The 24,034-nt window shown below is 55.2% G+C and overlaps 1 protein-coding gene across 3 annotated transcripts in view; it reads left to right on the top strand.

The window, feature by feature from the left end:
- The window catches only part of PLCG1 (phospholipase C gamma 1), a 37,816-nt gene extending 14,636 nt beyond the window's left edge, over positions 1 to 23,180 (top strand). Inside the window, exons 2-33 of one of the 3 annotated variants that reach the window (XM_059707061.1) lie at positions 4,793 to 4,932; positions 7,383 to 7,535; positions 7,652 to 7,745; positions 7,889 to 7,936; positions 10,221 to 10,305; positions 10,401 to 10,484; positions 10,711 to 10,745; positions 10,935 to 11,007; positions 11,115 to 11,216; positions 11,421 to 11,539; positions 11,624 to 11,709; positions 11,780 to 11,900; positions 12,702 to 12,870; positions 13,009 to 13,131; positions 13,220 to 13,321; positions 13,402 to 13,589; positions 13,820 to 14,020; positions 14,097 to 14,216; positions 14,297 to 14,477; positions 15,249 to 15,326; positions 16,019 to 16,122; positions 16,288 to 16,384; positions 16,653 to 16,722; positions 17,167 to 17,324; positions 18,548 to 18,644; positions 18,786 to 19,010; positions 19,085 to 19,233; positions 19,953 to 20,067; positions 20,170 to 20,331; positions 20,419 to 20,507; positions 20,595 to 20,782; positions 20,966 to 23,180. In XM_059707061.1, the coding sequence (XP_059563044.1) occupies positions 4,842 to 4,932; positions 7,383 to 7,535; positions 7,652 to 7,745; positions 7,889 to 7,936; positions 10,221 to 10,305; positions 10,401 to 10,484; positions 10,711 to 10,745; positions 10,935 to 11,007; positions 11,115 to 11,216; positions 11,421 to 11,539; positions 11,624 to 11,709; positions 11,780 to 11,900; positions 12,702 to 12,870; positions 13,009 to 13,131; positions 13,220 to 13,321; positions 13,402 to 13,589; positions 13,820 to 14,020; positions 14,097 to 14,216; positions 14,297 to 14,477; positions 15,249 to 15,326; positions 16,019 to 16,122; positions 16,288 to 16,384; positions 16,653 to 16,722; positions 17,167 to 17,324; positions 18,548 to 18,644; positions 18,786 to 19,010; positions 19,085 to 19,233; positions 19,953 to 20,067; positions 20,170 to 20,331; positions 20,419 to 20,507; positions 20,595 to 20,782; positions 20,966 to 21,008 (3,750 nt within the window). In that variant the 5' untranslated portion in view covers positions 4,793 to 4,841 and the 3' untranslated portion in view covers positions 21,009 to 23,180. The remainder of the gene's footprint in view (positions 1 to 4,792; positions 4,933 to 7,382; positions 7,536 to 7,651; positions 7,746 to 7,888; positions 7,937 to 10,220; positions 10,306 to 10,400; positions 10,485 to 10,710; positions 10,746 to 10,934; positions 11,008 to 11,114; positions 11,217 to 11,420; positions 11,540 to 11,623; positions 11,710 to 11,779; positions 11,901 to 12,701; positions 12,871 to 13,008; positions 13,132 to 13,219; positions 13,322 to 13,401; positions 13,590 to 13,819; positions 14,021 to 14,096; positions 14,217 to 14,296; positions 14,478 to 15,248; positions 15,327 to 16,018; positions 16,123 to 16,287; positions 16,385 to 16,652; positions 16,723 to 17,166; positions 17,325 to 18,547; positions 18,645 to 18,785; positions 19,011 to 19,084; positions 19,234 to 19,952; positions 20,068 to 20,169; positions 20,332 to 20,418; positions 20,508 to 20,594; positions 20,783 to 20,965) is intronic. The other 2 variants (XM_059707060.1, XM_059707059.1) reach the window with 2 other exon arrangements.
- The last annotated feature ends 854 nt before the right edge of the window (positions 23,181 to 24,034 follow it).

Below are 24,034 nucleotides of genomic sequence, written 5' to 3'. Positions count from 1 at the left end.
AGTAGGTGTTTGATCAGATGATGGAAAGAGTGAATACTGATAGACAACTGCTCTTAGCTTTTAGTTTTCTGGATGGGGCTCCTTTCCCTTCTTCCTTTGGGCTTGGGCATACTGTGCCTACCTCCAGAATGGGTGGGCTTCATCTAGCATCCTAGGAAAGAGAGTTGCCACCTGGAAGGTGTGAAGACTCGCTGGGGCTGTCCTGCTGCTTCTCAGGTATGGTGGCTGCTGTGGAGTCACTTCAGAGGGTCCCATTCTGCCAAGACCTACCATGTGGAGTATCCATTTCCTCATGGCTCCAAAGAGGAGCTTCACCTAGAATCTAGACTCTAGATAACATTCTGTACTGGTAAGGGTCCTTTACAGCCATGGCCTGAGGCAGTTAGTAGATAGGGGTGCAGGGTTCCATGTAGAAGGATCCAGAGTCCTGCGTCCAGCTGACAGAATGGCCTTTTCCTGTTTATCGAGGTGGGAGAGAGCCGGATGCTGAGTCAGGCCTGGCAGCTCTCCTCAGTCAGGTGTTTAGGGAGTAGTGACTGAAGAAATTCCAGCCAAGGGCAGATGCTGACCCCTGCCCTTGGTATACCTAGACTGCAGGGTTCACCTAGGGTGTTCCTGTGTGCATCCTGGGAATGGGCTCTGTTCCTCTCCCCCCTGCTAGTTGGCTTTGAAGGCAACTGCTGTACCTTCCTCTTGCTGTGCAACCCTGTGATCCTGGGTCTCCAAGCCTGGATTCTCATTTGTAAAATCGAGGTAGATAGCCTCCGCTTTTGCTGGAAGCTGCTTCTGTTTCTGTTGTAAGGTAGGAAGGGGAGAGGACCTCTCACTTCTGGAGGCTGTGGTAGTCAGTGGGCAGACATCTGGGCAATTGCTGGCCATCCCAGGCACCTGGCCTGCAGCATCAGGTTCCTTTCCCGCCCATGCCCAGGTTCTGTCTGTGTCCTCTTTGGCCACTTCCATCTTTTGCCTTTAGAGCTGTGAAGGCTCTGTTTGAAGCTGATATTCCTGGCTAGGACAGGTGTCCTGGGGTACAGAGCCCCTTTGCCCCTGGTTCCATGTGAAGATGCTCTCACGTGCCTGCCCTACCCTGGGGGAGCCGCCATGAGGGAACCTTTGAGCCTTTGAGTGTAGGGATGGCAGAGGTGCAGGGCCAGGAATTGGCCAGAGGACAGTCACTTCCTTTTGAGGCTTCCCTTCTGCATCTCAGCATTCTCTGGGGGAGAAGGCTAAGTTCCATTTGTGCTCCCTCAGGCCCTTGGCATGTAGTTTCTTTGGAGGGTGATAAAGTGGTTGGCTGACTTGAAGGGTGGGGGTACTGAGAATGGCCCATCTGTTTGCACAGACTGCATGGAGAAGGTGATTGATGAGAGCATTTCTGGGAAGATGTGCACACACCTCCTGACCCCTGGGACCCACTCTTCTGAATCCCCTGGTGGCCTTGGCTTAGAGCTAAGCAGGGTGTGGTGCTCAAGGAGCCCTGCCACGCCCTAGCCGGTTTGGCTCAGTGGATAGAGAATTGGCCTGCGGACTGAAGGGTTTCGGGTTCGATTTCAGGCAAGGGCACATGCCCAGGTTGCTGGCTCCATCCCCATTGTGGGGCATGCAGGAGGCAGTCAATCAATGACTCTCATTGATGTTTCTCTTTCTCTCCTTTCTCTTCCTCGCTGAAATCAATAAAAATAATTTTTTTTAAAAAGATATTGAACTAAAGTTAAAAAAAAAAAAAAAAAGGAGCCCTGCCTCTTCTACTGTTCCAGCTGCCTCATAGCTCCATTGACTTCCCATGGTTCCCACTGGCTGTAGGAACCTTTGTGGGGGACTTCCCATTGTTCCAGATTACACTGGCCCCCAGAGGCCACATCCCCCCAGCTGTGCCTGGTCCTTTTTCCTGCCCCCAGAGTCACCCCACTGACCACTGCATTGGCTTATTTGGTGTAGCTCCCCAAGCTTTGACCCTCTTTGAGTACCTGGGGTCTTCTGCTGCTTCTTAGGTAATCAGCTCTGGAATCTAACCCCAGGGTGTCATTCTTGCTTCTAAGCACTCTGCAAAGCATTTTGAGGCTTCACCAGGACCTGGGTTTGGGGAATAGAGGGAAGAGCCCAAAGTGGTTTATTCCTTGGTGAGCACACAGGCCTGTGGCCCAGACACCAGGAAGCACTAGTTGGTGTGACAGAGTCAAGGGCACTGAGTGTGCGCTGGCCTGGGCCTGCCAGAGTCAGGTGAGGTGGTGGCCCTGGCTCGTGCACAGGCTCAGAGGTAAGAAGGAGGGCTGGGAGCCAGTGTGAGGCTGGGCTCTGCATTTCGTTGCCTTGATTGGATTTGCACTCTTTAGAAGGACCAGGCTTTCCCTTTCCCCACTTTCCTCCAGTGCCCTCTGCAGGACTGGTCAGGGTGTTCAGGTTCCACAGGTGGGTATATTGACAACCCCCAGAGTGAAGGGGCCTGTCTGGGTTAATATTCACTTACCTCTGCCAGACAGTCAGGTTTTAAAAAGAACCTGCATATTTATCATGAGTTGTAATATTTTTTGTTGCAAAATATATTTACATGCATTTTTATGTGAACAATTTCTATTATAGTTTACATCAGTTAACTCACAGTTAAAATTACCTTATAAAGGGAAAACTTAAGAAACTTGCACTAAAAGCATGTTTCATGTCCAGAAATCTGTGCCATTTCCTTCTGTGTGTGTGTGTGTGTGTGTGTGTGTGTGTGTTATTTGTTTGTTTGTTTTTTGTTTTGTTTGTTTTTTCTGTCATGGTGGTTTTCTTGGAAATACCTTCATTTGGGGGTTTCAATTTTTGGTATGTTCTCCTATCCCTTCCTGGTAAGATCACTTAGTGTCTGTCATTGCACCGACATCTCACAGCAGCCCATGAAGAAGGTGCCAGGAGTGCTGGTCCCATTTTGCAGATGAGGAAAGAGGCTCAGAGATGGTGCTTCGCTCATGACTCTTTTCATATGTCTTCCTTGCCTGATGGACACTTTGGAAAGTGCCCTCAATTGAGGGCAGGGGACCCTAGGACATGGGTTCCTGATCAAGAAACTGGGATCTAAAACTTAGGGTCTTGGATGTGATTCTGGACACCCTCGCCCACTCCCAGAGCCCACCATGGTCAGGGTGAAGCCATGTTTCTGCAATGAGCATGGGCTGGCTTTCTTGGGCCATGCTCATTGAGGAGCCCTAAAAATCTTGGTGTCCCACTTTTGCCACCCCTTTCTCTTCCTTGGGATTCTTGTCTGGGGACTCTGCCTGGTCAACAGGAATGCTGCCCCAGCACAGCCCTGCAGTGGCTTCCAGAAGCCCTGGGCAGGAGCAGGGCTGGTGGGGCCCTCGTGGGTTGGCCTAATGTCTGGGAGTGGGTTGGGAGCAGGATCCCAAGACAGGAAGTAGCCCTACCTTCAGAGGGGCTGAGCACAGGCAGGTCCTCTGTGCTCATTGTCCTCTACCCTTCCCAGGCTCCAGACTGGCTGCCTGCCAGTTAGCTTGTCCCTTCACAGCACCCTCTCCTCCCCCACCCAGGACAGCGGGTACTGTTTGAGGGGTGGAGGCCTGCTCTCCTGTGGAGGCAAGTTCTAAGCTGGTCCTGAGTAGCATTGCCTTTTGTTGCTATCTAGTGGTACAGCTCCCAGAGTGCTTGGGGTCAGTTCTGTGGCTCAGATGAGGAACCTGAGGCTCTTAAAGAGAAAGTGACTGCCATTGCTTATATATGCAGAAGATATTTGCTCTTCAGGTCTGCATGCCCTGGGCACTGGGCTTTGAGTAACTGCTGGCCTATAGTCTTTGTGGTCTCAGGCAAGGAGCCTGTTCCTGGGCCAAGAGAGGAAAGAAGGGAGCATCTCCCTATTTGATCATCAAGCAAATTCAGTGCTTAGAGCCCCTACCGCCAGGCTGTGAGCCACTTCCTTCTGCATAAAGACCACAACAGAAAACAATCCAAGGTTGGGGCAGTCAGGGTAGATTAAGGCTGACTATCCCATGTGGCTCTTGGTGTAGCAGTCTGTCTGCATGTGAAGGGTTTTGGCAGGCCCATCCCACTACAACCTTCCCTTTATCCATGGCTTACCAGAGAGGAGAGCCGACGTGTCTAAGGCCCAAGCTATGAGCTTGGCTTGAAACTTGGTCTTTGTGATTTCAGATCTGTTAGCCTCCCATTCTGGCACCCCAGCCTATGAGAGGCGGTGGTATGCACATGCCTCAGACTGTTGGTGCGTGTGCAGGTGGGGTGCTGTGGCTGCCGCAGGCTCAGGAAGCAGCTTCTGGCCTGGGCCACGTCTGAATGCACTGATCTGAACTTAGAGCCCTTGTTCTGACAGAGATACCGGTCTCCCTCCCATTTCCAGCCTAGCAGGGACATCTGCGTGTCTTTGGCTTTTCTTTTCCCTTGTGTTTCCCTGAGCCTGTTCTCCTTTGGTTCTGAGTGGGTATGAATGCTGGGTTATGGGTCTCTGGGAACAGGGTGCTGCTGCTCTCCTGCTCCTCTAAGCAGTTCCCCTCCTGACCCCTGTTAGGGTCTCTCTTCCTATCCTTCCTGTCCCACTGCAGGTGTGACCCAGACTGACTGTGGTCCGAGCCCCCAGCCCCCCCTAAGTAGTGCCAAGGCTGTGTCCGACCCAGGGAGTCTCCTCTAATGATGATAGTCCCTGGTAGAACCAGACCTGGTTCTCTCAAGAAAGGGGACCCAGCTCTGTTTGTTCTGGGAGGCAGAAGGAAGGGAGACACGAGATCGCACAGGATGTGCCTTTGAAGAACCTAGAAGGGTGCCTCACTCTAGTGTTGTGTCCTTTCAGCCTGCTGTTGGCTTGATGGCCTTGGAGGGCATCAGGCTGGCACTTCCTTATGAGGGAAGTACGAGGGACCAGATGTGCCAACAGGAGCTTGGGAGACTTGGACGCCTGGCCTGGAGCTGCTCTGTGCCTACCTGTCTTGGGTGAGAGCCTGTTCTGCCTCCAGTCTGGTCTCAATGGAAGCGAGCCCAGGAGCACAGGGCATGGCTGGGGTTCACTCAGGGCTACCGTCCGTCAGTGTGTTGTGCACATGTGCATGCGTATGGGGTGGCTGCGTGTAGCCCAGCAGTAGGCTTCGTACTGACCTCCCAGCTGTCACGCTGTGACTACTTCTACGTACTGAAGGGAGAGGCTGAGAGGAAGGGCCCAGGTATGCACCACAAAGGCCTTGTCCTACATGCATTTGTGTGTGTGAGGTTGTGTGCCTCTGTCAGAGATGTGGGAGGATGACAGCAGCTTTGCACCGGAAAAGCATGCTGGTTTCTATTTCAAAGGGCAGAATTTGTGGTGGTTCTGCAGTTTCTCATCTGGGCATTTCCCCTGTTCAGCTCCTCCTTCCATCCCTGGAAACTCTCTCTTTCTGGGCTGGGTCTTTGTGACTCAGTTTTCCCCCTTCCTGTTTCTACCTGAGTATGACTCCTAATTAAAAAAAACAACCCACCCCCATTGCCTCTCCCCCCACCTGTGTGACTGTCTTTTTCATTTGTTCACTTGGTCATTGAGCAAGCACTGCCTGGCCTACAGGGAGATGAGGCGTGTGTATGCATAGTGCCATTGGAGGTCAAGGGTATGGCCACTGCATGAAGGCGTTTCCAAGTTGGGTCTTGGTAGAATTGGAGTCTGGGAGGTAGACAGTCCCAGGCTAGGAACCAAGATGAAATGGGGGACAGGAAGGTGCTGGCTGTTCTTGCCATTGGCCCAGCTTATTTTGGATGGAGTAGAGAAGATGGGAGGACAGAAGCTGGGGGTAGTAAATCATTGAGCCCCATCATGAAGGGCCTTAAAGGCCAGAAAAGAAGCATGTTCTCCTTAGGGAGCAACCTGGGGAGGGAACAGAGAACAATGTTCTGTAAAGATTCTGAAGACTCAGGAAGGATGGCTCATTGGTGAGAACTGGGGGCAGGGCAGCCAACAGGAAAGTCAGGGCTTTCAGCTTTAGAACCAGGCCCGAGGGCTTGCTGAAGACATGGGGCGGGCCGGTAGAACCAGTAATGTGTGGAGGGGGAGCTGGGGTTGGGGTCAGAAGCCTTGCCATACTGTTCAAGGTGGGATGGATGTATCCCAGCTGTGGCTAGAGGGACAGGGAAAGAGCCTGGGGATTTGGCCGCTTGGGACATTCCAGCCGGGTGGTGTGCAGTTTGGGCTGGGAGGGCTCCTGGGGCGGAGGCCAGCCAGGCAGCCTGTTGGCACTGCTCCTGGCCCCACATCTTCCAGGCCTGTCTGGGCTGAGCGCATTTGGAGAGAGGGGCTCTAAGGGAGTCCTCAGAGAGGGTTGTCTCTGATGGCTAAGCCAAGCTTCTTTCATTTGACCTGATCCTCCCTAAGTCCCTTTATCTGGCCTGGTAAGTCTGCTTTCTGTCTAGGATCCCAGCTAACACCTGGGGCGAGTGTGGCTGGGCAGCCTTCTCCAGGCCTGGGTTCAGAACATGTGTGCCTGAGCCAACTTTGGTGAAGGAGTGGGCACTGGATGATCTCCTGCCCTGCTGCCTACAGGGCTGGGTACTTTGGCTCTCAGGACTTTTGATCTTATCATCATCCTCATGATGCCGTTATTGGTTACTGTGTTCCCAACGGAGCAGCAGTGGGGTCAGAGCAGTTGTCACTCTGCTGAGGTCACACAGCTAATATGACCTGAGCTGGGTTCCAGCCAAGAGCCCATGAATGGTTTTCTACCACCCTGCCTTCTAGAGAAGCATAGTCTAGCCTTTCTTTATACATGGTGAAACCGAAACTGAAAGTCAAACGAGTCACTCAGCATCATCTCTGGAGTTATCGGCCGAGGCAGGTGTCTGCCATTCAGGCCTGTGCTCCCCATCTGTGTTAGGGTAGGGGGCGTGCGCAGGTCTGATAGCCAGGATAGGAAACACCCCATGGACAGCTGCTGCTTTGGGGGACAAGGCCTCTTGCTGACACTTGCTTGTGGGTGACTTCAGAGGGTCAGCCATTTCAGGGCTGCACCAGTTCTTTGGGCCTGATCCTGCCCAGCCCCGCCCTCCCCAAGGGACTGTGCAATTTGGTTTGTGTACTTTGTGTAAGGAAATGGTCCTCACAGAACAGCCTGTTTCTCTTTCTAGGTTCCAGCTTTTTTTCAGGTCAGAGTAACCTGCTGTATTCTCAGCAAGGGAAAGGTACACAAGACTGAGCTCCCTCTCCCCAGACAGCTCGCTCAGACCTCTCGGGTTTGAACAGAGGTATGCTTAGGTGCACCTCAGCTCTCTCTTGTCACCCAGCTGTCTGCCCTCCAGGAGGGGAGTCTCTCTGTGGTCCCTCCCTGAGGGAGAGTGTGGTATTAAGTGAGGAAACCAGGTTGCCCTTGTTTCAGTGCTGTCTCAGGGACCCCAGCCTGACCTTGACCTCTTCTCTACCTTCCTAGTTGACATTCGAGAAATCAAGGAGATCCGCCCAGGGAAGACTTCACGGGACTTTGATCGCTATCAAGAGGACCCTGCTTTCCGACCAGACCAGTCACATTGCTTTGTCATCCTGTATGGGATGGAGTTCCGCCTGAAGACCCTGAGTCTGCAAGGTGGGAATCGAGGGGCTGGTGGAGGCAGGGGAATAGTTAAGGGGAATGTCCCCTGGTCTCTGGCTCCGTGGGTGGTGTGTGTCCTCACAGTTCAGCTGTTCACCCCTCACTCACAGCTACATCTGAGGATGAAGTGAACATGTGGATCAAGGGCTTGACTTGGCTGATGGAGGACACATTGCAAGCAGCCACACCCCTGCAGATTGAGAGGTAAGAACAACCCCTGACCCTATGGTTAGAGTTGGGGGGTGTTGGGATCTAGGGAGCAGGGCAGGGACAACATGCTGATCTCCCTGGGCCTGGGCCTGGCCCTGGCTGGAAAAGTGGCCCTCACTGCAGGCTTTTCCCTCCAGGTGGCTGCGGAAGCAGTTCTACTCGGTGGATCGGAATCGTGAGGATCGGTAGGTTCTAAGCTGTGGCTCTAGCCCAGCAGGGTGAGCTGGGGCACCCATAACAGTAACCATGCCTCAGGGTAGCTGCCTGAAGAACCAACGGACTCAGGGGACCTATTTCTGAGGGACTTGGGGTAACAGGTGGTTCTGGCACAAGTAGCTTCCTGCAGAAAGCCCTCTGGTGGCCATGGTGCAAGCTGGCAAGAGAGGCCAGGGACAAGAAGCCATGTGCCCTGCCACTTTATTCAGAGACAGGAAGTGCAGAACTTGCTCTGGGCGCCTGGAAAGAGGCCAGGTAGCTTGTAATGTGTGCAGGGGGTGCTTTGAAGCTGTAGTGTGATAGCCAGAGGGGCCAAGGAGAGATGGGGGACAAAGACCAGGTCATGACTTTCTGTGAGAGAGACAGGAAGCCAGGGAGGGTTTGGAAGAGAGACACTACCTGACTTCACTTACACAGGCTTGCTGGCTGCTAGTGGAGAGTCCAGGGCAGCAACTCCAGCACTGTGGGTGAAAGATGGGGGGAGGGCTTGGGTCAGGGCGGAGGTGGGTGTGAGAAAAAGAGAGTCGAGGGTGACAGCTTTTTGGCCTGAGAATCTGGAAAGGCAGAGCTGCCCTTGACAGATGGGAAGCCTGGGAGGAGCAATCTGGGGGCTTACCAGTTCATTTGGGGTGTGTTAAAATTTCATGATGCCCTTAGATGTTCAGGTAGAGACATTAGTAGGTAAGTGGGCAGATGGAGTGTAAGGAAGAAGTTGGGGTGGAGATGTTAACCTGTGGAGCATTTAGATGATAGGAAGGCCATGAGGCTAGAATCACCTGGGGATAAGTGTAACAAGAAAAGGGAAAAGGGCCAGTGGCTGATCCGGGCTGCTTGGATGTTGGGGATTGGAGAGGTAAGGAGGAACTTGCCAAGCGATGTAGCAGCTCGTGAGGTAAGGGGGGGGGGGGCGGGGGGAGGCACTGTTCTGGAAGCCCAGGGAGAGGGAGCAGTCAGCTGTGCCAGGCCTCCAGGTGTGGTGAAGATGGAGAGGTGCCCCTTGGACTTCATAGCACAGAGGTTGTGGTGACCTTGAGACAGGCAGTGGAGAGGGTTCAGGGAATGGATGGCTCCTTCAAGGCATTGCTGTGAAGGGGAGCAGACAAGGGGGTGGGCAGTAGCTAGAGAGGTACACAGGGGCAAGACAGGTTTTGGGTGAGAGAGAGAACAGCCTGTTTGCAATGCTGATGGCAGAGTCCACGGAGCGAATGTGGAGTGATGCAGCAAGTTTCTTACCTGCGAAGTGACGGCCTACCTCCTGCTGACAGGGTCAGACAGCTGGCATCTGGACAGAGCCAGTGCTTCTGAACAGCACTTGCTGGTAGCAGGCCGACCCCTCATACAGAGCAGGATCCGCTCGGGAGTTTGGGTGCTGACTGCCAGGCTCTTGAGCAGGAAGAGGAGTGGTTCCCATCCTCCCCTCCCTGATACCACCTCCCAGGAGAGAAAGCCTTTCCCCCATCTTCTCCATCCTGTTGCTAGGCCCAGCAGTGTCCTCTAGCCCAGCCGTGGGCAAACTACGGCCCGCGGGCCGGATCCACCCCATTTGAAATGAATAAAACAAAACAAAAAGACCGTACCCTTTTATGTAATGATGTTTACTTTGAATTTATATTAGTTCACACAAACACTCCATCCATGCTTTTGTTCCGGCCCTCCGGTCCAGTTTAAGAACCCATTGTGGCCCTCGAGTCAAAAAGTTTGCCCACCCCTGCTCTAGCCCCACATTCTGGCAGGGCACCCCTGGAGGGCAGGGAATGCTTCCCATCAGGCCTAGGAGGGTGCCAAGTCACCGGCAGTGGTATTTGACTGAGTGACCTCACTTTGTCCCCCCAGTGCCTGTGCGGAGGCCCAAACTCCCAGCATCCCTGGGGTGGTAGTGGAGGCACTGCTGAACTCCCCTCAGAGGCAATGGTGGGTGGGCCCTGCATGAGCTGGACCTGCAGCATCTGGCTGCTCTCCTCTGTCCAGATGGGAGCCAGAGAGCTGGGTGCCAGAGGTTCGGGCTGGATCAGGGCTGGTGGGAGGAGGCCTCACTTTACTGAGACTGGTCACTCCTTCCTTGCCAGAACCCTGGGCTTTTCTTTACTCAGATGAGGAACCAAACAGAGAAAGGGCTCTGATCCAGCCTCATCCTCAGGACTTCAAGTCTCAGAGTAGTGCTGTTTACCTGTCTAGTCCCAGGTGGACTCAGCCTACAGGTCAGAGGTCATGAGAGGTTGGGTGAGGCCACTGGAGATGTTCATGTTTCTTCAGTATATCAGCCAAGGACCTGAAGAATATGCTGTCCCAGGTCAACTACCGGGTCCCCAACATGCGCTCCCTCCGAGAGCGTCTGACGGTAAGGGCCTCCTGATCTATCTGCGGTAGGTGAGCGGGGAGGCCGGGAGCCCATGGCCGGTGGGGCTGACCAGAATCCTGCCATATACCTTGCAGGACCTGGAGCTGCGCAGCAGCGATATCACCTATGGGCAGTTTGCTCAGGTGTACCGCAGCCTCATGTACAGCGACCAGAAGACGGTGCATGAAGCTACCTGCCCTCCCACGGCCCTTGCCCCTGCTCTCCTGCCCCAGCCCTGCTTGCGTCAGCCCTGCTGCCCTGCTTGGGGGCTTTTGGGTGCCATTTCTCCAGCTCTTCTCCTCCTGAGGCCTACCCCCATCTGTCACCCCAGCCTTTCTTTCTGAGAGCCCCTTTCCCACATGGCCTCCCAGGGCTCCCGCTCTGACCAGGTTCTGTCTCCTGCAGATGGACCTCCCCTTCTTGGAAGCCTGCGCCCCAAGGTTTGGTTTGAAATGGGGAGGTGGGGTTCCTTATGCAAACGGAAGGTAATGGGAGGGGGTGAGCCCATATTGGATCATTCTTGGCAAATGTGCTGGCTGGGAGCTGGGCTCTGCCTTCCAAGGGGCCCCTTATTGTCTGTGGACCATGTGAGCCAGCTGGCCGCCAGGCATTTCCCTTCTCTCCTGCAGGGCAGGGGAGCGGCCAGAGCTCTGCCGAATGTCCCTTCCGGAGTTCCAGCAGTTCCTCCTCGAGTACCAGGCGGTATGCTGGGCTGGGCTAGGACTGGGCCAGGGTTCCCGGCTGAGGGCGGCTGGGCTCATCACTGACTGGAGCCTCTCATGTGCCCCCACCCTGCCCACCCCCATCAGGAGCTGTGGGCTGTCGACCGACTCCAGGTGCAGGAGTTCATGCTCGACTTCCTCCGAGACCCCTTGAGAGAGATTGAGGAGCCATACTTCTCCCTGGATGAGGTGAGGCCTGCTTTTCACCCCTCTGTCAGAGAGATGGGTCAGGCTGACCAGGACCCCACCAGGTTTCCAGGAGCTGATCTGCCTTAGGGGTGCCACCTTGCCCACCCCACTTAAGAATGAGCACCCTCTCTCCTTCCCCTGCCAGTGGGCTAGGCCTGGGGCTCAGTTTCTCTTCCCTTCCTCTCCCCATGTGTTCCTGGACAGTTTGTCACCTTCCTGTTCTCTAAGGAGAACAGTGTGTGGAACTCGCAGCTGGATGTGGTGTGCCCGGACACCATGAACAACCCTCTCTCCCACTACTGGATCTCCTCCTCGCACAACACGTGAGCGGCACCCTTGGCCCCACCCAGCCTGACCTGGGGAGGGAGGGACTCACCTAAACACCCTGCCTTTCCTTCCCCATCTAGGTACCTGACCGGGGACCAGTTCTCCAGCGAGTCCTCCCTGGAAGCCTATGCTCGCTGCCTGCGCATGGGCTGCCGCTGTATTGAGTGTGCGTTGGGGCCAGGGCTGGGGGAGGAGGATGGGAGGCCTGTCCACTTGACCGTACTCATGTTCCCCAGTGGACTGCTGGGACGGCCCAGACGGGATGCCAGTCATTTACCATGGACACACCCTTACGACCAAGATCAAGTTCTCAGACGTCCTGCACACCATCAAGGAGCATGCCTTCGTGGCCTCAGAGTGAGTGTGGGTAGGGACCCTGGCTCGGCTGGGCTCCAGCTCTCTCCTATGGCAAAAGGTAGAGGGCCCCCTCAGAGGTCCTGTCCCCATTCCACCTGCCTTTCATCTTCATCCTTCCTCTCCTGCTGCTTGCGCGAGCCATTGCTTCCCACAGAACTCCCTGTTTCCTGCATCCTTGTTTCCCCTTTTGTGGGTCCTTCTCCTTAGGTTGTGGAACACAGTCAAGCTCTTCCCGTCCTTAAAAAAAAATACTTAACCCTGACCATTGTCCTGCCAGCTCTTCCCTTCACAGCCCAGAAAATTATTTTGTCCCATGTCCCATTCTACAACTCCTATTCACCCTCACCTGTGGTCACTGTGGGACAGGCTCTGGGAGGAGATCAGCAGTGACCAGGGCACTGGTCTCTGCTGCCTCATTGAAGGGATCACCAGGGCTGCCCAGTAGCTGAATTTGGAGGCTGCTTCTCCTCTTACCTGACCTCTTTGGTGTGGGATCTCTCTCCTGCTGGGGCAGCCTCCACCGTGGAACCAACTCATGGGACTGCAGCAGATCTGAGCCCCCAAGGTGCCCCTTGAGCACCCCTCCACCCTTCCAGTGGCCAGAACCCGCCTCCTCTCTGGGATAGCTCCCTGTAGATGGGACCCCAGGCCCTTGGCTCCTAACACCTCACTGTGAGGGCTGTTTGGACTGAGATTTGACCCTGCAGAACCGTAGGGTCTGTGTTAGAACGAAGTAGTGGGGATACCACTTCTGGAAGAGTCCGAAGCGGAGCCGTGACAGGGTGGTCCCCTACCCTGCAGGTACCCGGTCATCCTGTCCATCGAGGACCACTGCAGCATTGCTCAGCAGAGGAACATGGCCCAGCACTTCAAGAAGGTGCTCGGGGACACACTCCTCACCAAGCCCGTGGACATTGCTGCCGACGGGCTCCCCTCCCCCAACCAGCTCAAGAGGAAGATCCTTATCAAGGTAGGGAGATGGGCTGGGGGCCTCCTGCTCAGGACCTCTCCATGGTCATTGGTCTGGCTGCTGGTCTGGGGCTTCGGTGAGGCAGTGTGGCTCTGGGACTCTGGCTGGCACTGCCATATCCTGGCCTGCTATCCACAGCACAAGAAGCTGGCTGAGGGCAGTGCCTATGAGGAGGTGCCTTCATCTGTGATGTACTCTGAGAACGACATCAGCAACTCCATCAAGAATGGCATCCTTTACCTGGAAGACCCCGTGAACCATGTGAGGGCAGAACTGGCTGGGCCAGACTGGGCAGGGTGGGACAGGTGGTGGGAGCACCCTGTCACGGCCCCACGTCCGTCTCTTCCAGGAGTGGTATCCCCACTACTTTGTTCTGACCAGCAGCAAGATCTACTACTCTGAGGAGACCAGCAGTGACCAGGGCAATGAGGATGAGGAAGAGCCCAAGGAGGTGAGGGGCCAGCCCAGGGCTGGGGGCTGGGCTGGGCTCAGAGTCACTGAGTGTCTTTGCTATTGTCCTCCCCCGTGCAGGCCAGTGGCAGCACCGAGCTGCACTCCAATGAGAAGTGGTTCCATGGGAAGCTTGGGGCAGGACGGGACGGGAGGCACATTGCCGAGCGCCTGCTGACTGAGTACTGCATTGAGACCGGGGCCCCTGATGGCTCCTTCCTAGTGCGCGAGAGCGAGACCTTCGTTGGCGACTACACCCTCTCTTTCTGGTAACCCATTCCCTATGCTTGTGCACATGGGTGCAGCACCACCCTGAGGTAGCTGTGATCCATTTTCTTTCCTTCCAGGCTTTCAGGGGAAACATTTAATCTCACCCACAAGCTTACATACACTTACCCAGTTAGCGGCCTCCCTCCTGCAGGGCTGCCCTGTCCCCCTCTGAGATTTTGTGCCTGTGTGGGACTCGGGCCTGTGCTCACTGCTTCCCCTCTTCCCTCAGGCGGAACGGGAAGGTCCAACACTGCCGGATCCACTCCCGGCAGGATGCTGGGACCCCCAAGTTCTTCTTGACAGACAACCTTGTATTTGACTCACTCTATGACCTCATCACGCACTACCAGCAGGTGCCCCTGCGCTGCAATGAATTTGAGATGCGCCTCTCGGAGCCTGTCCCCCAGACCAATGCCCACGAAAGCAAAGAGTGAGGGCGGGGATGGGGGCGGGTGGGGACCTGAGTGGTGATGGAGGGAAAGGTCCTGACTCAGGCTTGTCCTCAGATGGTACCACGCGAGCCTGACCAGAGCGCAGGCTGAGCACATGCTGATGCGCGTCCCCCGTGACGGGGCCTTCCTGGTGCGGAAACGGAATGAGCCCAACTCCTACGCCATCTCCTTCCGGTGAGGCGTGTGGCCTGGGATGCTGGAGGTGGTGCTGGCCTGCAGCTGGTCCCCTGTGTGACTGTTCTGTCCTTGTCAAGGGCTGAAGGCAAGATCAAGCATTGCCGCGTCCAGCAGGAGGGCCAGACGGTGATGCTGGGCAACTCGGAGTTTGACAGCCTTGTCGACCTCATCAGTTACTACGAGAAGCATCCACTGTATCGAAAGATGAAGCTGCGCTATCCCATCAATGAGGAGGCACTGGAGAAGATAGGCACAGCTGTGAGGACTGGTTGAGGGGTGCAGCAGGCAGGGGAGAGACCAGCATGACCCTCCCGGGCTCGTTGCTGGGAGGCCCAGAATCTACCAGTTGGGATAATCCAGATGTGTGGAGTGGGACTGGGCACAAGTTAGGCAGATGAGGTGGGGGACAGCCATTCAAGCAGTGGTCCCTGTGGGCCAAGGTGTGGGTGAAGGGGTCCTGGAATCCACACGTGGAGAGGATGGGCCCGAGGATGGGGGCTTATCCAGACGGGTGTGGACTAGAGTGTTCCTAGGGCAGGAGAGCGTAGGCTACAGAAGTGGATCGTGTAGAACAGAGCTCCGGTGGGGGGGGGGCGGGGGCGGGAGGCTGGTGAAAAGGCAGGACAGTGAGGGTTCTGGACCAGGGTCTCGATAAAAGGAAGGAATCTGGGACGGAAGAGCCACTTGAGACTCCTGTCATCAGTGACGCAGATGGCATGGCCAGGGAGAAGACTGCCATCCACTCGAGCTGGGGTGGTGGAAAGGAGTGTGCTGGGGGCCAGGATCAGCGGAGTGAGTGAGTGAACTGCCGAACAGAGCTCCGCTGCAGTGAGCTTGCTAATGGGGTGGGTCTCAAGCTAAGAATGTGGAGAGAGGAAGGGGTGAGGCCATGCCCACTGAGGTATGAAGACCAGGCACCAGTGAAGAGGGCAGACTTAGTGACCAGCTGCCCTAGGAAAGGGGCATGTGGCAGCCAGCACCCCTTTCGTCTCTGGGTGTTAACATGTCCCCATTCTGTCCCCTTTCTAGGAGCCTGACTATGGGGCCTTGTATGAGGGACGCAACCCTGGCTTTTATGTGGAGGCAAACCCTATGCCGACTTTTAAGGTACAGCCTCGGGCCTGTGGCCACAGGAAGCTGGGGAGAGTCCCCAACTGCTTAGGGCTTACATTTCTCTGCTCAGGGCCCATCTGTGGTCTTTGTGGAGAAGTGGTATTTGTGGTTTTCTGAGGCCTGAGAGGTTATGAGAAATGTGTGGTTGGTGTGTGGCCGCAGCTCTCTCAGGGCCAACCCCTCCCAGCCCCTGTCCCTGGGGGTCGGCACTGACCCTGTAGACTGTTCCCCGGGGTAACCCTGGTTTCCTCCTTGGCAGCAGTGGGGGGAAGGGTAGCACACTTGTCAGAAAACTTTGTTTTTGCTACTCACTCCCTCACCTCGTGGTGATCTTTCAGACAGGATCTTCCCTTCCCCACCCCCACCCCCTTTTCCTCAGCAGCCAGGGAGCCTGGGAGAAGGTTCCTTTTTATTTTCAGATGAGGAATGATGGGGTCCCAGGGGCCCAGGCAGGGGCCTGCAAGGTTTCACCTGGACCCCGAGGAGCTTCCCTGGTAGAGGTGTGGCTCTGTCCCCAGTGACATCTGTCCTGGAGTCTCCTGCAGGGCAGTGTTGAGGACTGTAACTAGGCGGGCTGCTGCCTGAGCCCCAGCTGGGAAGTCCAGGCGCTAGTGTGTGCACGTGAGGCTGCAGTCGGAGAGTGGTGGACAGGGACTGTGCTCTCACCACTGCTTCTCTCCGTGCAGTGTGCAGTCAAAGCCCTCTTTGACTACAAGGCCCAGAGAGACGACGAGCTGACTTTCACCAAGAGCGCCATCATCCAGAATGTGGAGAAGCAGGACGGAGGCTGGTGAGCTGGGTCCCTGGGCTGGAGAGCCCTACAAGTGCCTGTCTGTCCCACGTGTGTCTCCGCAGTGCCTGCCGTGGCTTAGGTGTGGGGTCCCTGACAAAGGATGACCCCCCTCGTGGGGGTTTGGGGTGATTGCTGGGGGTCAGCAGCCTGTGGCTTCCACAGGTGGCGGGGAGACTATGGTGGGAAGAAGCAACTCTGGTTCCCGTCAAACTACGTGGAGGAGATGGTCAGCCCAGCAGTCCTGGAGCCTGAGAGGGAGGTGAGGCTAGAACTGCTGGCAGAACAGGAGTCCCACCACCAGCTCCCCTGTGCACATACTCATCACACAGGTGTGCCTGTGCATGCACAGCCACCCCACATGTGTGGTCATCACAGCTGTGATGTCCATGGTCTCCAACATATACATGCCACGTCTGTTTAATCATGTGCACACTTATAAGATGTATTTGTCGTATGCAACAGACATCCCCTCACACGCATGTATACAGGAGGCCTGCTGACGAACCTGTGGGCTTTGCTTCCCACAGCACTTGGACGAGAACAGCCCCCTGGGGGACTTGCTGCGGGGAGTCTTGGATGTTCCAGCTTGTCAGATTGGTGAGCCCCATCCTCTTCTCTCACCCACTGTTCCTCAGTGTCAGGCTCTCTCCATGCTCCAAGTGGGTAGGGGGGCCGGTGGTGGACCCAAAGGCTGCCCTCACTCTGAGTTCTTCCCATCCTTAGACATCCCCTTGACAACACCCAGGCTCCTTTTTGCATGCTCACCCTGGGCCAGGCACAGCAGCTGATGCTGACATCCACAGTCCCAGTGGGTTGAGTCACAGGGTTTGACAGATGGTTGGGGCGGGTCCCAGGGTCCAGATTTGAGGCCTGTATCAGACAGACCAGGTTCAAGCCCTGGCCTCCCCACTCCTGGCAGTGCAAACAGGCCTGGCAGAGTAGCGCTGCCTCCCTCCAAGTGTTGGGAGGAAGAAAGGTGATGAGAAAACTTGAGGAAGGCACCGAAAGTGTCTGACCAAGCTCTTCTCTTTGCTCCCCCAGCCATCCGTCCTGAGGGCAAGAACAATCGGCCATTCGTCTTCTCCATCAGTATGGCATCGGTGGCGCAGTGGTCCCTGGATGTTGCTGCCGACTCCCAGGAGGAGCTGCAGGACTGGGTGAAAAAGATCCGTGAAGTGGCCCAGACCGCAGATGCCAGGGTGAGTGCCTGCCGGAGTCTGCGGGGTGCTGGGGGGGCAGCATGTGAGCCTCTAGGCAAGGATATGGAGGAAACCCACATGAGCTAGCGATGTGGCCTGTTAGGGTGTGTTGAGATACGTGAGGCCATCCAGGTGGGTCTTCTCAGTGGGGCAGTTGGATACACAGGGCAGAGGTTAGAGGAGAAGTCTTGGGCTGGAAGCAGGTGTGGGTGCTCAGGAGGAAGAGGAGCCTGGGAAGAACAGGGCTGTGGATTTACGCACAGGCACGGTAAGGATCTGAAAGTACCCGTTGGGTTTGGCAGCAGAAAATGGCCTTGGTGACACTAACAAGAGCCATGTCAGTGTCAGGGCTGGTACTGGATGGCAGTGGCCAGGCTCTCTAGGATCTGGCTATAGAAGAGAGCAGAGGGCTGAGATTTGGGTGGGCATTAATGCCAACAGCTCAGGAGCCAGCGGGATGAAGCCCGAGCTTGGCTGGAAGATCAGCCTTCTGGGGGAACGGAGAAAAGGAAGTACTCGCAAGGATAAAGGAGTTACTACTTGGTGACCATTTGCCCTAGTCATTTAGGGTGGAGTAGAGTGGCCTCAAAACAGATTTGTGAGCTGAACATAGTGGGGACGGGTCTGAGGATTGTGCCAAAAGTGTAGCCTGGGATAAGGTACTGGCAGGTGGTTAGAGGGATGGATCCCAGGGTCTAGGCTGAAAGGGGAAGAAAGAGGCTATGAGTAAATGAGCCCCTGGTGGAAGTGGACCTCCAGGGGTAAGAGGACAGGATGGGGGCTCTCAGGAGTGGGCTTCTGTCGCCAAAATGTGGCTGTGGCAGTAGATGTTGCGTTGGACTGGGGGAGCTGAGGCAATAAGGCTCAGGGTGGTGGAAGGATGGTCCTTGGGGTACAGAAGACCAAGCCCTAGAGGCCCAAGTTCCCAGTGAAGTCACAGGGAACCAGGAGGTGATGACCCTTTGGCCTGAGAAAAGCTAGGTAACAGATGGTGACAAAGCATCCTTAGGTAGTGCAGCCAACCCGGACCCCACCCTCTCCTCAAGCAGAGAGGAGGAAGGACAGTTCTGGGTTGAGGCCGAAATAGAGGGCTCTGTGTGTGGTCCAGTGGGGTCTGGAAGGCGCAGGGGACCTACCGTGTGGACTGCCCAAGGCTGGCAGGGGCTGCTTTCTTCTCGGTGGGGCTCTGCCTGGGGCTACAGCGCCCTTGTGTGTGCCACCAGCTCACTGAAGGGAAGATGATGGAGCGGAGGAAGAAGATCGCCCTTGAACTCTCCGAGCTTGTCGTCTACTGCCGGCCTGTTCCCTTCGACGAAGAGAGTAAGGGCCGAGGCGCAGCGGGGTGCTCTCCACGGGGGGTGCAGGAGGCGTGTTTAGTCCCTTTATGCAGGGATTGGGTGCTGGCCCCCCAGCTATGCCTGGGTGGGCGGGCTCTGTAAGTGTCCTCCCTGTTTGGCCCAGAGATTGGCACAGAACGTGCCTGCTACCGGGACATGTCGTCCTTCCCGGAAACCAAGGCGGAGAAGTATGTGAACAAGGCCAAAGGCAAGAAGTTCCTGCAGTACAACCGGCTGCAGCTCTCCCGCATCTACCCCAAAGGCCAGCGGCTAGACTCCTCCAATTATGACCCCTTGCCCATGTGGATCTGTGGCAGTCAGCTGGTGGCCCTCAACTTCCAGACCCCAGGTGAGGAGGTGCTGTGGGGTGGGGAGGAGCACCCCGGGCAGTGGGGCTGGAGGTCACTCACCTGGCTCTTGCAGACAAGCCCATGCAGATGAACCAGGCCCTCTTCATGACCGGCGGGCACTGCGGCTACGTGCTGCAGCCCAGCACCATGCGGGACGAAGCCTTCGACCCCTTTGACAAGAGCAGCCTCCGAGGGCTGGAGCCACGCGCCATCTGCATCGAGGTGGGCTTCTGAGTGGGAACGGGGCTGCTCCACTGGGCTCGTTTCAGGAGCCAAAGATGGGATGCTGGTTAACAAGACTGGGGACGGGCACTGCTCTGTTGTTGAGCTTGAGGAAGACATAACTGTCCTCTGAGGTGGAAAGGGAGGTAGCAGTCTCCGCAGCAGGGCTGGCTCTTGACTAAGGAGTCAGGCTGCTCCTGAAGCCAAGCCAAGGGTAACCACTGTCTGGAAGGAGAAGGGCAGGAAGCTAGTGCCAGTGGTGAACCAGGGGCGCGGTGCTCAGGAGAGCGACTCGCCCCAGGCCCAGGCTCAGGCTCGCATGCTTTTGTAGCAGCTCTTGAACAACCCTGTTGCCCTGCTGATGTGGGGTTCAGGGTGCTTGGGGCCTGAGCAGAGTCTTGGAGGAAGAGTAAGGAGAGTATGGAGTGAGCATCTGCTTCTGAGAGAAGAGATTCCTTTTTCCCCTAGAGGTAATTAGAAAGATTTCTATGTTAAAACAGACATGGATTTAATGTGAAGTAGATTGCAAAAACTCACATGAAAATTTTGGTTAAGGCTAAGACATCTTCAAATGAAGGTTTGCTGTCAGCAGCTACTCCTAGGGACTTAAGGGGCAGTGTCCTGGGGGCCCAGCAGAGGGCGCACTGCCTTCACTGCATGGTGGGGACTTGGAGGGAGCAGGAAGGACAATCCCAGGCCCATCTTTGCCTGCCTTACAGGTGCTGGGCGCCCGGCATCTACCAAAGAATGGCCGAGGCATTGTGTGTCCCTTTGTGGAGATTGAGGTTGCTGGAGCTGAGTATGACAACAACAAGCAGAAGACAGAGTTTGTGGGTGAGCCTTCCTTCCCCACTCCTGTCCTCATCCTCCCCTCTGCACCAGCGGCCCTATCCTCTTGAGGTGATGGCTTAAGGCCTTTTATCCTTGCTTTCACAGTGGACAATGGCCTCAACCCCGTGTGGCCGGCCAAGCCCTTCCACTTCCAAATCAGTAACCCTGAATTCGCTTTCCTGCGCTTTGTGGTGTATGAGGAAGACATGTTTAGTGACCAGAACTTCCTGGCTCAGGCTACTTTCCCGGTGAAAGGCCTGAAGACAGGTGAGGACCCTGCCTGTGATCTGGGGTGGGAGGGTGGGGGCCCTTCCTCAGCTCCCTCCCAGGCTGAGGGCCAGGCTTTCCTCCCAGGATACAGAGCAGTGCCTTTGAAGAACAACTACAGTGAGGACCTGGAGTTGGCTTCCCTGCTGGTCAAGGTCGACATTTTCCCTGCCAAGGTAACGGCAGGGGGGGGGGCCCTGGCTGGGCGCAGCCTCGCAGGTGCAGGGGAGTCACTGACCTCTGGTGCACTTCCCTCCTGGAAGCAGGAGAACGGTGACCTCAGTCCCTTCAGTGGCACGTCCCTGCGGGAGCGGGGCTCTGATGCCTCGGGCCAGCTGTTCCATGGCCGGGCCCGGGAAGGCTCCTTTGAAGCGCGCTACCAGCAGCCATTTGAAGACTTTCGCATCTCCCAGGAGCATCTCCCAGACAATTTTGACAACCGGGAGAGAAGGTGAGGGGTGGGGGTGGGTGCCATTATGCATCTCAGCAGAGGGGGTGCTAGAGAGATGGGAAGTGGTTTGGTCAGTCGTCCTTTGATACCCTTTTCTCCTGGGTATAAAAGTTGTAACTGTCTGTCCTGGGGCTGGGCTGCAAGGCCCTACTGCCAGTAAGGACACTCGTCCCTTCTGTCCAGGGCCCCACGAAGGACTCGGGTCAACGGAGACAATCGCCTCTAGCTGTGCCCCAGCCTCATGGAGAGCAGCAGGTGCTGCGTGCCTCTTGGAATGCCGTGAACTGGGTTCATTGGAAGCGGCCTGCCAGGGCACCCTTCCTGGTCTCGCAGCCTGGAGCCTGAATTCCAGCAGAGAATGCTAGACAAAAACCAAGCCATTAAGATGTATTTCTGTTTGGGGCCTCCACAGCCCAGCCTGAGTGAAGGCAAAAACTACTGTGTCTCGCATTAAGCACACACATCTGGCCTGACTTCTGGAGGTGGATCCTACCATCTTGTGGGGCCAGGACCATGTCCGAAGCCCCTTGGAGAGAGAGGCTGCCTCAGCTGGCATCACAGGAGGCTCTGAGGAGCAGCAGCAGCCTTGCTGGGCCAGGGAAACCAAGTTTACATTGTCCTGCAGCTTTAAAACCATAGCCGGGCAGGGTGGGGGGTGGATGCCCCCCAGTTTGGCCTTGGAGTTAGGGCACAGGAGCACAGGGCCTGCCCGAGGAGGAGGACACAGCACAAGGGCACATTGCCCATGGTGGGGAACACGACCCAGCCTGAAAGATAAGGGGATCATGTTAAAAGCAGTATTGGGCGTCGCAGGCCATGGAAGGTTGCCCTGTGAGGGGCCAGTGGAGGAGGCTGAGCCCCAGGGCACCACTTGAAGCAGGGACAGGCAGCGTGTCCCAGAGCCACAGCAGCGTCTCAGGGCCATGGAAGGACAAGGGCCCAGAACTGGGCGCACCACACCACTGGGCTACACTATCTGCCACTGCCCATCACCGAGGACCTGCTTACCAGGTAGACAAGTTTGTGGATATACTTGAGGCCTTTGTCGGGATGATCGGCACCAGTGTGGCCAGGATGGAGGAGCACGTCGCTAAGGCAGAGGCCCCACTAGGGACTTTTTGCCCAGCACATTCAGGAAATTCCTGCACACAGTTCACATGCCCTCCTTCAACAAGGCTCTGCAGAGGCCCCAGCAGATCGGATATGAAACCCCGTCCTGAAGACCACTTTCCCTGTTACAGTGGAAGCCCTGGGGTCTGAGTGCCAGCCACCCTGCCAGAGGGCGCTGCCTGGGATGAAAACCCTATTATTAGACATACATGATGTTGGAGTATAGAATTTTAAAGTTTATTTTTTGCACACTATTTCTCACTATCTTCATTATTTCACATAGGATGTATGATTCTTCTATGTCTTCCATGTCTAACCTGACAGCTGCTTGGTGAAGGGATCGGGGAAGCCAAGTGAAAGAATTCGGCTGTGCACTGTGGCAGAACTGTTATTTTTATGGGTTTTCCAGCTCAGCTAACAGCGTGACTTTTTCACAATTTATATCTACTCTTAAGAAAAACCACTGAGCCGTTAGAGCCTTGCTATTATTTGGTCCCAATATTGATTCAGTTTCCTATAGCTTACTTTTAGGGTAGGTGGTCAATTATTTAACATTATGTTAAACTCTCATCATGAATTGTAAACTGAAGGAAATCATACAATTTCTGAGGAAATGTAGAAAGGATGACCTCAAATCCTGATTATAGCAAACATGTCTATATATGGTTGCCAACGTTTGGTTTATAATATAAATATTAAAAATTTTAAATTTTATTGGGAAAGCTTTCCTTCTAAAAAGGACTTTTTAAAAAAGTATTTTTTTTCTCAATGGTGTAACTAACTTACTCCTCCTACTCCTCACCATGGAGAAGCCTCTGAGGAGAGCAGCAGGGGGTGGCCTGCCCTATTGGGGGTTCAGTTTGGGGTGTTAAGGCACTGACAGGAAGGGGGTGGGAAGAGAGGAAATAGCAAAGCTTATTCTGGTGAGGTGGTTTTTTTTTTTTTTAAGGTAAAAAAGACTTAATGCGCTTTCCCTTAGGACTGGAAGAGGGACCAAGGAGTCGCCTGCCTTGTGGGAGGTCGGGGGACAGGACAGGCAGTCAGGTGCTGAATGAAGCCTCTGAGCTGATGGCAGCTTCTGTCTAGCTGGTTGAAAGGTCCAAGGAAGGAGGAGATGGAAGGCAGCCCCATCCCGAAGGGCAGGTTGGGGCCAGTCCCCAGGGTGCTTAGGTGCCTCACACACGCAACCCCATTGCCTGCATTTGGGCTCAGGGTTAGCCATTGCTAGTTATGCTGCTCTCAAGATCTGACTGCCAAATAAATCATCCTTGTCTCCTTTCTCCTTTAACTTGTGTGTTCTTTTGTGGGCTTAGCAAAGCCAGGTTTCTGGAGGCGTGTTGACAAGGGACAATCGCCTGGTGTTTTTTCTGCAGTAGAAGCAGGCGGGAAGTTCCCAGTCAAGCAGAACTTGCCTCCCCTGGGCTACAAGGAGGATGAGGCCACCCTCTCCTCCAGGGTGCCCACCTAGGGTGTTGATGGGTGGAGTGTGGCCAGCCAGCTATGGCAGTGGGCAGTTCCACAGAAACCACTCCTTTCAAAAAAGACAGTGTTAAACATAGGGTGCTAGGTGCCGTGCTGGTTGCCTCTGGGTCATGCAACCAAAATCTGCTCAGAATATGGTTGAAAAGGCCCTTCCCCCCCCCCCCCCCCTTCCCCTCCTGTGACTGCTTTTATCATGGTCTGTGCTGGTGGGGAGAAAAAATCATACCATACAGAGTGCCTGCCCGCCTGGTGGGTGGATGGGTGGAGACAGGCACATGAAGCCATCCCAGGGAGCCCGAGAAAACCTGTCATCGAAGGGATACAGGTAAGTGTAATTAGTTGGTTCTTAGGATGGTAATTAGCATCCCCTGCTGCATAGACCAAAGCATGGTTGGTGGCTTTGGACCAAGATTGTTTTAAGACAAGCCCAATGTGGATTTAGAGTTGTAGGTTCAAAACATCCCTTTGCTATTTGACAAGTCAGACCAAAGACATACATTTCTCAAGTTCACAGATGTGGGGTCAGTCCTGGTTCATTGTAGGCCCCTCTGAGCATCACCCACTTGGAGAACTGGGCTCATCATTTTAACTATTTCCTGTCATTCACTGAACTAGGTGTGATAGCCAGTACCCAACTGCCACTGCTCAGGTTCTTGCTCG

The sequence above is a fragment of the Myotis daubentonii genome, chromosome 8 (genome assembly GCF_963259705.1).
Source record: "Myotis daubentonii chromosome 8, mMyoDau2.1, whole genome shotgun sequence".
NCBI lineage: Eukaryota > Metazoa > Chordata > Mammalia > Chiroptera > Vespertilionidae > Myotis > Myotis daubentonii.
The sequence above is the reverse complement of the archived record's forward strand: the minus strand, read 5'-3'. Positions and strand labels throughout refer to the sequence as shown.